At 41.2% G+C, this 12625-nt stretch overlaps 1 protein-coding gene across 1 annotated transcript; it reads right to left on the bottom strand.

The window, feature by feature from the left end:
* Window positions 1–9669: 9669 nt before the first annotated feature.
* LOC125482806 (arrestin domain-containing protein 3-like) lies at window positions 9670–12312 on the bottom strand. Its single transcript, XM_048595212.1, has 2 exons — window positions 11267–12312; window positions 9670–10581 (listed from the first exon to the last, which is right to left on the bottom strand). The coding sequence occupies exons 1-2, from the start codon at window positions 11506–11508 to the stop codon at window positions 10521–10523; spliced, it is 303 nt and encodes a 100-aa protein (XP_048451169.1). The 5' UTR covers window positions 11509–12312; the 3' UTR covers window positions 9670–10520.
* Between the last annotated feature and the right edge of the window lie 313 nt (window positions 12313–12625).

The raw sequence follows: 12625 nt of genomic DNA, 5'->3' as shown, positions 1-12625 counted from the left end.
AGTCCTTGAACTGTATTCTTGTGAATTGTTCTGATGAGAGCAAGACAAAAACTTCCATAGAAAATGCCTTACTTCAGCAATACTCAAGTTGTGATTCTGTGCAAGCATATAAATCCTACAGCTTCAAATGTCACATGCTGAGAATTTAAAACTTGATGGGTGTTTACCATTTTGCTGCAAAACCTTCTGTACTGAACAAGTTAAAAACAAGTGCAGAAGAGACAGAAAAATAAACAGCAGGGTTAAAACCCAGCAGTTACACTTCTCAGATGCTTTTCATATTTTAAGACTTGAAAAGAACACAAATGGAGCTTTGAATCTTGTTCATGGCTTCTCTCCAGATTCATTAGCAAAAGAATTTTAGTTCATAATTGCTCACTTTTTGATCCCAGCACTTTTCCTGCGCCACTCCTTTCCACAACTTGAACAATCATGAAAGGCTCCTCACAACATAAGAGTGCTCTTGGGTGCCCATAACCACAAATAACTGTTGTTGTTGAGGGAATAGGAATGGGGAAGGTACTGGATTCATCCAAAAAGGATAGGGAATAGAAGAATAGACAGATACAAGTGGCCAGCAAGCAGAATGATCACTACATATATAACCATACAGTAAAGAAGAAGCCTTTGATCCCATTGAATTTGTGCTGCCAAAAGTACAATTTTTTTCCATCAAGAGGATGGTGGGTGTCTGGAATGCACTGCCTGGCAGGATGGTAGAGGCATATTTAACCTATATTTTCAAATCAACCTGTTGAGAGGTGTTAATACACAGCTCTTGAACAGGTGGGACTTGAACCCAGGCCCTCCCGTTCCAGGGGTAGAGACACTACCACAGAGTGTTTCTCCAAAAGGATTCAGTGTGCTATCCTCAAGGTAAGTATATCAAGGCTGGAACAACTTTTCTTTCTCACCAGATTGTTAAACATGGCAAACCACCAAGAGCCTGAGAATACAGAATCCCAGAATGTCAAGTCCAATGATTATCCCTCACTCCCTGTACCAGTAACTCTTTATGGGTGTGAGGGATCTCAGGCATGTCTGAGTTCTTCATGTCTTGTTCTTAGCATTCCACCAGAGTCAACTCACCCAACTGCACAATTCCAACAGCCTGATTTTTAAAAATCTTAACAAATGAGTTAATGCGATACTAACATATGTTTATTTTCTAAAAGGCTAATTATGGGGATTACTGGAAAAACAGAACATTTTTGGGATTCCAATGAAAATTGGCATTTAAAATGGGATAATCTGAAAAGACCATGCTACTATTGTTTCAGAGATAGTAGGAACTGCCGATGCTGGAGAATCTGAGATAACAAGGTGTAGAGCTGGATGAACACAGCAGGCCAAGCAGCATCAGAGGAGCAGGAAAGCTGACGTTTTGGGTCTAGACCCTTCTTCTATTATTGTTCTCCAGTAGCAGTGTACATTAGAAATTCAAGAAAATTCTCTCTCCAATTACAAGCTTGAACTAGTTTTAGAACAGCAAAAGAGTCAGACATATTTAAGTCTCAACACAACAAGACCAGTGGAAGGATGAAAGTATAGTGCTAACAACACTAAGAGTGAAGGCAGAGATTGATGAGTGAGATAAGAAGACCCTAGCATGAGCGATATCGAGGGTGAGAGCACGTGGAGATCAGTGAGTGAGTAAAAGTCCTTGAGGACAGTGAACAGCCAATCAGTTATGTTCAAAAGAAAAGCAAAGTATGATACCATATGGAAGCAGGCAAGTTATTCAGCAATTATTTTTCGCTTTCTGAGTTAAGGCATTCGGTCAAACTGAGAAGTGGGCAATTTGAAAAGAAACAGATGGCATATTCATGTCCTTTTTTCATTCATTTTCAAGATGAGGACATCAGTGGCTAGGTTACCACTTATTGCCCAGAGGGCAGTTAAGAGTCAACCACATTGCTGCGGGTCTGCAGTCACACATAGGCCAGACTAGTTAAGGATGGCAGTTTCCTTCCCAAAGGACATTAGTGAACCAGATGGGATTTTACAACAATTCACAACAGATTCATGGTCATCATTAGACTGTTCATTCCAGATTTACACAGAATTCAAATTTCACCATCTGCAGGATATGAACCTGGGTCAAGCCTCTGGATCAACAGTCCAGTGATAATACCACTAGGCCATCACCTCCCTGATTAACATGTGCATAAGCAAAGACTGGGGTTCTTATGGTGCAATGGTAGTGTTCCTACCTCTGGGCCAGAAGACATGGGTTCAAGTCCCACCTGCCCCATAGACCTGAACAAGTTGCTTTTTAAAAAAGCAAAGAGCAAATTAGTATTGTTGATTCAAACTAACAAATTAAATAATGTACTATTCTTATAAAGAAAGAAAACAGATTTCTTTGAAATAGATGAGCAAATGAGACTTGTTGGTTACAATTCCTAGCCTGTGTGGGAATTTCCCATGTCTTTGATAAAAACATGCATCGGAAGTGTCTCTAGTTGCTTTAGCTTGGGGGGGCTGGGGTGCAGTGAAGGCTGGAGTTTCTACCAACTTCCAAAACAACCAGGGCAAGGTGCCAGGGAACAGAGGCAGGTCTTCTCAGACCAGCATATCCTGGTCTTGGCTACCCTGTGTCCCCGTGCCTCTGGGAATGGCAATCCAAACTGTGATCATCAGCCTATATCTGCCAGTTACGAACCATCAGCCTGTAGAACTGTGGCGTGTTACAGATCTCAAGGGACAGCCAGTGTTACTGTGGAGCATCAGGAACAATGAGTTTTTATTGGACTATACGTTCCAGTGTCCATTCAACAGGCACTATGTATTTGGGATAGTAGATGATTGGCTTTCATGGACAGTAGGAAGAAGTTGGAAAAGGTAGAAACACGGGAGTCTTTACAATACGTGTTGCTGTCAAAACGTTATCATTGGAGACTGCTAGGAGTGACGATGCCCTGAATGAGTCCAGTCCAGACCACGGCACTATTGAGCGAGGGACTGCAAAGGAGGGAACAGCAAAAGGTAATCAGTTATAGGAGGTTCCATAATCAGGGGAACAGACGGGTTAAATAACATCACAGAGTGGGGGGTGTCGAGAAAATTCTGCAAACAGAAAGGAATGAGCCAGAATTGTGGAACACATTGTGTTTATATTCATTCATCAGTGTGAACAGCAAGCATAGAGAGCTGCTGGGGAAAATGACGTTGTGGCAATAAAGGAAATACGGCTTGAAAATTGTGAGGATTAAATGCTCAATATTCAAGGATACAAAGTGTCCAGAAAAGGTAAGGTGGGGCAAAAATAAGGGGGTGGGGGTTGGTGGAAAACTAATTAGGAAAGATATTTTGTATTGGACAATAGGAATATTCTTGATGTGCAAAAACATTATCCACTTGGTCAAAGATGAGGAGCAAAAAAAACGGTAAGATGACACTACTAAAGGATTATGTAAACCTCCAAATAGTGACATAAATACAGGAGTAAAACTGCGGGGAAATCACAGATGCATACAACAACTACAGAATGGCAAAATCTGGGGACTTTCATTACACAATATTCATTAACATCATATGTGAATTTCAGTGCCAGAGTGATGTCAAGCATGTAAGCCATACATCCAACTATTGGCTGATCGAACCAAATAGCATATTACTTCCATTTCTTGTAATTGCCAGAGTAAAATTGATTCCCCTGTGCTTGTATAATCAAAACAAAACAACTAGTTTTGATTCATTAGAACCTTGCATCCATCACACTTTGAGAAATACAAGATTCCTCAAGATGTATGGAGGAGTTTTATCAGAATGATTGAATGAATGAGGGATTTTAGCTACAAGATTTGGTTGAAGAAGCTTGGGTTGTTCACTTTGGAGCAAACTGAGGAGAAATGGTAAAGCTGCACAAAATATTGACAATTTTGGATAAGTTAGACGAAGAAAATCTGTTTATGATTGCTTATGGTACAAGGACTGGTTGACACAGTCAAGTAGTTTGAGCAGAAGAGGCAAGGTACTCCCACTGAGAAAGTACGATTTTACCCAAGAAGTGATAATAATCTGGAACTTGTAGTCCATGAAGATGGTGAAAGTGGTGAAAATCAATGATTTGAAAAGAAATTGAATGGACACTTTAAGGAAGCAAATTTTTAGACTACAAGAATAGAGGAAAGGAATGGAAATTACAGGATTAATCTATGGAGAGTTAGCACAGATTTAATTGATGAATGGCCTCCTTCTGCATTATTCAAAGTGACCCTACGATGTGTAGGGCTACACTCCAATAGATAGATATTAAGGTTACCAACTGTCTGGAGTCTCCCAAATTTGGGACAGTTATTTCCCAGGCAAGGCTGCTAGTATTTCAGTAGAAAGTAAACCTTCTCTGCTAAAGCATCTCAATGGCAAGGAGGCCATCTATAACGGTCAACTCAGTAGCAGACATACTGTGACATGCCACCATAGAGAAACAAGTTCATTCTTAAGTTACATCACCAATCCTGACCCAAAAACTGCCCTCCATCCCATACATGTGCCTGACTGACTATTCTAAATTTTTGGTCAGCGTAATTCTTCACACACTTCTAATTATCCAGCAAATGTTGCACAATCTCATCAAAATGTTGGACATTGCATTGCGAGTCTTGGAAGTGCAACTGGATGGGTAAAGTCAGTACCTTGCTTGTTGCAGCAGCCAAAGAAACATGTTGTTTTATGCAATCTGCCAGGTTTTCATACTGACAGTCTATATATCAGGCATCACACTGGTGTTGAATTTCATATCACTCATTTGTGTGATAGACACAATGTCTTTTTGACTGAATGTACTATTAAGGAAGGCTGCAAGCAAAAATCAAGGAACTATGGACCAGTGAGCCTAAGGTCAGTGGTGGGTAAGTTGTTGGACAGACAGGATTTATGTGCATTTGGAAAGGCAAGCACTTTCGGTTAGTCAGTTTTATGTGTGGAAAATTGTGTCTGAGTTTTTTTAAGAGCTGATCAAGAAGATAGATGAAGGCAGCGCGGTAGACATTGTCTACATGGACTTTAGCAAGGCCTTTACTAAGGTTCTGCATGGTCATCTAGTTAGTAAAGTTAGAACGCATGGGATCTAGGGAGAGCTAACCAATTGGATACAAAATTGCTTGATAGTAGGAGATAGAGGATGGAGGTCGAGAGTTCTTATTTAGACTGAAGGCCTGTGACTAGCTGTGGGCCGCAAGGACTGGTTCTGGGTCCACTACCATTTGTCATTTATATAGAAGGCATGATTAATAAATTTGTGGCTGACACCAAAATTGGTGAAATAATGGATGTGAAAAAGGTTACCTAAGAGTATAACCTGATCTTGTTCAGATGGGCCAATGTGCCAAGAAGTGGCAGATGAAGTTTAATTTCGATAAATATTGCATTTCGATAAGACAAATCAGGGCAAGACTGACACAATTAATGGTAGGGCCCAGGGGAGTGCTGGCGAACAGAGAGACCGAGGGATACAGGTACATAGTTCCTTGAAAGTGGCATCACAGGTAGACAGGGCAGTGAGGAAGGCATTTCGCACGCTTGTCTTCATTGGTCAGAGCACTGAGGATAGGAGTTGGGAAACAAAACAGAAATTGCTGGAAAAGTTCAGCAGGTCTGGCAGCATCTGTGGAGGAAAAAACAGAGTTAACGTTTCGGGTCCGGTGACCCTTCCTTAGAACTGTTCTGAGGAAGGGTCACTGAATCCAAAACGTTAACTCTGTTTTTACCTTCACAGATGCTGTCAGACCTGCTGAGCTTTTCCAACAATTTCTGTTTCGTTTCCTGATTTACAGCATCCGCAGTTCTTTCAGTTTTTATAGGAGTTGGGATGTCATGTTGTGACTGTACAAGATATGGGTAAGGCCACTTCCGAAATGTTGTGCACAATGCTGACTGCCCTGTTATAGGAAGGATGTTGTTAAACTGAAAAGGACGCAGAAAACATTTACAAGGGTGTTGCCGGGACTGGAGTGTTTGAGTTATAATGAGAAGCTGGACATTTTTCCCTTGAACATTGGAGGCTGAAGGGTGACCTTCCAGAGGATTATAAAGTCATGAGTGGCATGGATAGGGCAAAAGCCAAGGTGTTTTTCCCAGGGTAGGGGAGTCCAAAACTAGAGGGCACAGGTTTAAGGCAAGAGGACAAAGATTTAAAAGGAGCAACTTTTTCACACGTGGTTCATATGTGGAATGAACTGCTAGAGGAAGTGGTAGATATGGGTACAATTACAACATTTAAAAGACATTTGGACAACAACATGAATAAGAAAGGTTTAAAGAGAAATGGGCCAAATGCAGGCAAATGGGATTAGTAAAGTTTAAGATACCTGGTAGGAATGCTTGAGTTGGACTGAAGGGTCTGTTTCTGTGCTTTATGACTCTATGAACTGATGGCAGCATACTCTTCAAGGGGGATACCACTTGTGATGCTATTGCACAGTAGCAGTATGAAACAGCTGATATTTTAAAATCAGCAACACTCGATAACTGTAGTGTGAATTTCACACATCGGTTTGTTACCAGCTATTAAGGAATTCCAGAGTTCAAACATAGTGATGTCATCAAATAGGTTAAGCAGCCAATCACAATGAAGCACTATCACACAGCAAAATATAAAGCCCCGTCATCTACTTTTTCTGAGATTAAGTAAAAACTGAAATATCACAAGTTCATACAGAATAGGAGTAGGGCTAGGGCATTCAGCTTGTCCAGTCTGCAGTCATTATGATCATAGTTGATCTGATATAGCTTTAGCTCCACTTTCCTGTCTGACACCCCATAATTCTTGGTTCCCTGGTGGATTAAAAATCTATCCAACACAGCTTTAAGTATTCATTAGCCCAGCCTACACTTCATTGAGGAAGTAAATACCAAACACTAATGACCCTGAACAAACTTTAAGAGACTAAACATCAGTGTAGAGTCATAGAGTCATACAGCACAGAAACAGACCCTTCAGTCCAACCAGTCCATGCCAACCATAATCCCGACCTAAACTAGTCCCACTGGCCTGTGCTTGGCCCATTTCTCCCAAACATTTCTTATTCATGTACTTATGCAAATGTCTTTCAAATGTTGTAACTTGTACCTGTATCCATCACTTCCTCTGGAAGTCCATTCCACACACGAACCACACTGTGTTTAAAAAAAAATTGCCTTGTGTCATTTTAAAACTTTCTCCTCTCACCTTAAAAATATGCCCCCTGGTTTTGAAATCCCCCACCCCAGGGGAAAGACACCTGCCATTCACCTCATCTATATGCCTTGTGATTTTATAAACCTCTATAAGGGCACTCCTCAACCTCCTATACACCAGTGAGAAAAGTCCCAGCCTATCCAGCCTCTAATTATAGCTCAAATCTTCCATTCCTGGCAACATCCTGGTAAATCTTTTCTGAACGCTCTCCAGCTTAATAATATCCTTTCTGTAACAGGGAGACGAGAACTGGACGCAGTACTCCAGAAGAGGCCTCATCAACATCCTGTACAACCTCAACATGATGTCCCAACTCCTACACTCAAAGGTCTGAGCAATGAAGGCAAGAGTGCTAAAAGTCTTCTTAACAACCCTACTCACGTGACATAAACTTAAAAGAATTCTGTACCTGAACTCCTAAGTCTCTCTGCTCTACAACACTATGAGACTGTTCGCAGGTTAAGGAACGTCTGATAAGTGGGAGGCTTTCAAAAATATGATAACGAGACTTCAGAATCATTATGTTCCTGTTTGAGTGAAAGGCAAGGCTGGTACAATAAGGGAACAATGGATGAAGAAAGATATGGAGGTCCTAGTCAGAGTAGAAAAGAATCATATTAGATATTTCGGGGCCCCTTCCAGAAATATTTGTATCATCTATATCTACAGGTGAGGTGCCGGATGACTGGAGAGTGGCTAATGTCTTTGTTTAAGAAGGCATGTAAGGAGAAGCTTGTAAACTATAACTATAATTTAAGGCTTCTACTTGTTCAAAGTGTCTCCTATTTCATCATTCCTCATGATATTTGCTGCTATTGTACGATATTGTTTCTACATCAAGTCTCTATCCCTTCAGGACCTGAACACAAGTAGTCCAGGCTGACACTCCAATACAGGACTGAGGGAGTACTATGCTGTTGGAGATGCTGTCTTCCTGCCCTCTCAGGCGGACATGAAAGATCCCATTATTCTATTTTGAGAATAATCACAGGAATTACCCCATGCAATATTATCCTTTATTCGACATTATAAAGCAAAGAGTATCTGGTTATTACCATAGTTACGCCAATTAGACATGGAGAGATCTAAATTGTTTTAAAAGCTATAATTTCTTCTTTAAACATTTAAAATGAACTTTGCTCGAAAACATGGTCAACGCCAAATATGTATTTTACCACAATTTCCAAAACGTTCCAGCAGTAATTATGTAGCACAAAAGTCATAAACATCCTGGAATGTCACACACCTGCCCTGTGTGGATTGTGCAGTCCACAAACTTCAAGGAATCAGTGACTAAGAACAAAGAAAGACTTATTAACTAATTCTGCCTGAAGTGGTGCCAATGGGCCTAAATGTTACTTCATTGAAGGAATAATTTCCTTGGTCAAATCAATAGAAATCACCTTGTTAAAACTGAAACAGATTAATCCAGGAATGTGTTAAATGACCATTGTCTTAAACAACATTTAATTGTACAATTTCTGAACCCATGATTCAATGTGGTAAGGAACAAACTGCTGTGAACATCATGATAGTCTGATAAGAACTAACTGCCAGACTCCATACTTAGGTAAGTCTACCACCAACCTAAATCTCCTTTGAAATCTACTTTAGAAGAAACCTAGTATCCGGGAGAAAAAACAGACACCAATTTCATCCAACTGTGTCTTCATCAACTTTGGAATGTTTGCAGGAATTCATAGAATCCTAGAGTGAATTTTAATGGAGAAACCAAAAATTCCTCAAATATACTTCATAACTGGAGATTCCCCATTAATAATTAAGATATAAATCCTGTTGTTCCTTATTCTATAAATGTCTAACTCTGAATTTCACAGACTTTCATATTAACTTGTAAAATTGCAAGTAATTTCTGTTGTCACTTGGGCAGATGAGGGCAGGCCCTGTAGCAGAGAAGGAATCCACTGACAACAGCACTTGAATTTCCCTCAAATAAAAGCAAAATACAACACAACAAAGCACAACACAAGCTCCACGAACAACAGCTCGTTTTCTGTTTATGCACTTTACAGCCTCAAGGTCTCAATGTTGAATTTAATAACTTCAGAAACTGGTTGTATTATGCCGGTTATCCATTTTTCTTACATTCTCTCCCCTTTAGAGTCTCAAAATTTTGTTTGTGCCTTGTTTATTTTGCTCTTAGTACATTGAACCCATTCCCTCTCTTTCACACCTTTATACACATTTTACATCTATTTTTCCTTTCTCCACCATTAACAACTCCTTTGTCTTTTGCACTGGGTCTGTGGCCCTGTCAAAAGTATTAAAGTTTCCAACACCTTTCAGTTCTGAAGATGAGTCATACTGATTTCAAAACAACTCTGCTTCCCTCTTCACATTTGCTGCTGGACATGCTAAGTTTCCCTGAATTCTCTGTTTGTTTCTAAACTTTCATGTTTAATCATGGATGTCAGATGTTGCTGTCAGTTTCACAGAGGAATGAGGAATCGCTCTAAACAGCCAGTTCAGCACTGCAAATACCTTTAATATTCACAAATTCTGAAACAACAATAACTTGACGGAGCCTCATGAAATTCCTCCCACCCAAATTTGCAGTCTTTGTTGGTGATGGAAAAAGTGCAGCTTGTGCTTATGAACGTTTATATGTATGTACAGATGTTGGAGGGGGGGAAAAGAACATTCTCAATGCTGCCCTCATCCTGTGGAATGCTCTAAGTAGTTGGGTTGTTCCGTATCACCTGTTCTTCATGGAAAAATTTACAAAGAAAAACAACTTTGACCATAAGTCCATCAGGAAGTGGTCAGCGTGTAGTGTCCTTGAGACCCTTCGAGAAAAGGAGAGGGTGGATCCTGTCATGTGGTTCCCTGAGCAAACTGTCAAAGTCATTTGGCAGAATGCCTCATCACCAGAACTTGTCAACAAACACCCAGACATCGCGTGACTGGTGTTGAGAAGGGCACTACCTGTGAGATTCTTCTTGTATGCCCAGTCTGTCTATGCCACCACATACTGTCATTGAAGCAGCTGCAGGGGGGAGAGTGGTGGTGGATAGAGACCATCACACATCTCCTGCTGGAATGTGCCTTCGCAAAGGCAGTCTGGAGAAAGGTGCAGTGGCTTCTGTCAAGATTTATCCTGAGCAGCTCCATGACGTAGGACCCTGTGCTCTACGGTCTGTTCCCCGGGACGCACACCGAGACAAATATCCACTGTGCCTGGAGGACCATCAGCTCGGTGAAAGACACTCTTTGGTCTGCTTGAAACTTGTTGGTCTTCTAGAACAAGGAGTTAACCCCAATTGAGTGTTGCAGACTGGCACTTTCCAACGTTCGGGACTACGTACTGAGGGACGGACTAAAACTCAGGGCAGCTTCCACCAAGGTGCAGTGGGGAAAGACCACTGTCGGAGGTCTTCCTGCCAAAGTTAAACGGGGACCTGTTCAGTTATCAGACCTTCCCAATATAATCTTACACAAGTAAGAGATGCCTTTGGTTTGTTTGTTGAATAGGGTCAGACTCTAATTTTTGGTTTGTTTTTTCTTCATATACAACTGTACAGAACTGAACCACTTTAGTGACTATGTATGTATATATATTTATGAATAAAGTATATTTTTGTAATTAAAAAATGAATGTAGTATTTAACGCACATCACTTCAATCTGTTTCACATTTGCAAAAAAAGTTTAAAAAACATACTTTAAAAAGAACAGAACAGTGCGGACGATTGAAGTCTGAATCAAAACTGCGAAAATACTGCTGTAATTTTTATCTTAGTAAAAATGCAGTGTTGATAACATTTCAGACGTATGAAACAGGAAAGCAAAATCTGGAAATCTAAAAAGAACAAAAACGGAAAGAACACTCTGCAGGTCTGCGAACACCTGTGTATGGAGAGGAACACCGTTTCCAGTCAATGACCTGAAGCTGTGAACTATTGAATGTTTACATTTTGCTCTGCCTAGACTTACTTCCCGGCTTCCTCATAGTATTGACAGGCGGGACACTAACACCGCACAAATAAATTGGTTTTTTAAATGATATATTTTCGATTTTTGATTTTCAAGTGTTGTTTCTTTTACATTGCGAGGCCACACTTACCATATCCTATCAGCAGGTACTTGTGTTTGAAGTATCTGATTTTCTGAGTGTAGGACTGAGAGCCCGAGTCCGTTTCGCTCCAGTGGACGTCCTTTGGCGTGAATTTTAAGAGCTTTCACCTCGATCTGAGCGTTGACCTCGACAATGATCCGCCCAGAGACCCATTCCCCGCAGCTGTAGGTCGGCACGTTGTTGTCCACGGCGCGGTCGTAGAGTATTGTAAAATTCGTCACTTTCCCCATTGCTGCGGCCGAGCTGGGGAGATTTTAAACTGAGATCGTTCCCCTGCTAATTCGGTGCGATCTGACGCGGTTTTGGGCATGTCCCTTCGTGAACCGATCGGTAAACACACCCTTCCCTCTCTCTGTTCGGAGTTACTGTGAAAGTGAGCAGCTCCACAGTGCCACTTTGCTTACGTTTGGAGAAACTGACATGACGGAGCTATTGTATGGTTTCAGAACCCCTGCTCATCGTCATTTCTCGTAATTCTGAGAAAAGGAAACACAACTCCATAACAATCAGAGATAGTAAGAACTGCCGATGCTGGAGTCAAAGGTAACAACACAGTGTGGAGCTGGACGAACACAACAGGCCAGGTAGCATCAGAAGAGCAGGAAAGCTTACGACAGGCACGCCTCAATTTTACGAAGTTCCGTCTTTTATTCCCAAAAGAAGCGATCGAACGGGCACCACTCGTTACATAGCTGAGCTCCCAAAACAAGGCGCTTAGGGATCAGAATAGACAATTAAGCTCTGTCACATCCTTGGAGTTAGCGTGTTAAATGTGTGCAGCCTCTGTTCCCTGCCTACTGGCTTCAGGAATTGCTTCTGGTTAGGGATGCATAAAGCCTTCTGCCCCCTCTTGCACTTCTTAAAAAAAAGAGATAGGTGTAACGTGCTTACAAGAAGTAGTGGAAAGGTAATCCTCTGATATGTTCCTTTGAGAATGGCTGAAGGTGCTTTTCGATTATTGTTTCGACTCGCTCAGCCGTAGGCGCTCACTGGTATACTCTCATCTTATTTCAAGGACTAGCCCAGCCGCATATGTTCATACCCTGAAGGAGACAGTGTTGTAGTTGTGGTTAGTGAAGTGGTTAATCATGAGGGGTGTTTAGCTTTAGATCAGTTGATTTACGTGGAGGTGGAAGTCACCCAGGAAGCTTCTAGAAGAACGTTTCAGCATAGAGTTAGGAATCAAACGGAAAAAGTTGGGTTGATTAAGAAGGGATAATAGGAACTGCATTTCTGAAGAAAGGTCTAGGCCCGAAACGTCAGCTTTCCTGCTCCTCTGATGCTGCTTGGCCTGCTGTGTTCATCCAGCTCTACACCTTGTTATCTTTGATTAAGAAGAGTCAGCTT

Source organism: Rhincodon typus, chromosome 3 (genome assembly GCF_021869965.1).
Source record: "Rhincodon typus isolate 14 chromosome 3, sRhiTyp1.1, whole genome shotgun sequence".
NCBI classification, from domain to species: domain Eukaryota; kingdom Metazoa; phylum Chordata; class Chondrichthyes; order Orectolobiformes; family Rhincodontidae; genus Rhincodon; species Rhincodon typus.
The sequence above is the reverse complement of the archived record's forward strand: the minus strand, read 5'-3'. Positions and strand labels throughout refer to the sequence as shown.

What these genes read in the sequence shown, in the direction of transcription:
- LOC125482806 (XM_048595212.1), bottom strand. Translation starts at nt 11,508, where the DNA reads ATGGGGAAAGTGACGAATTTTACAATACTCTACGACCGCGCCGTGGAC. An exon ending in GTACCTGCTGATAGGATATG is followed by an intron (nt 10,582 to 11,266) that starts GTAAGTGTGGCC and finishes TAACTTTGGCAG; the next exon opens with GAAGACCTCCGACAGTGGTC.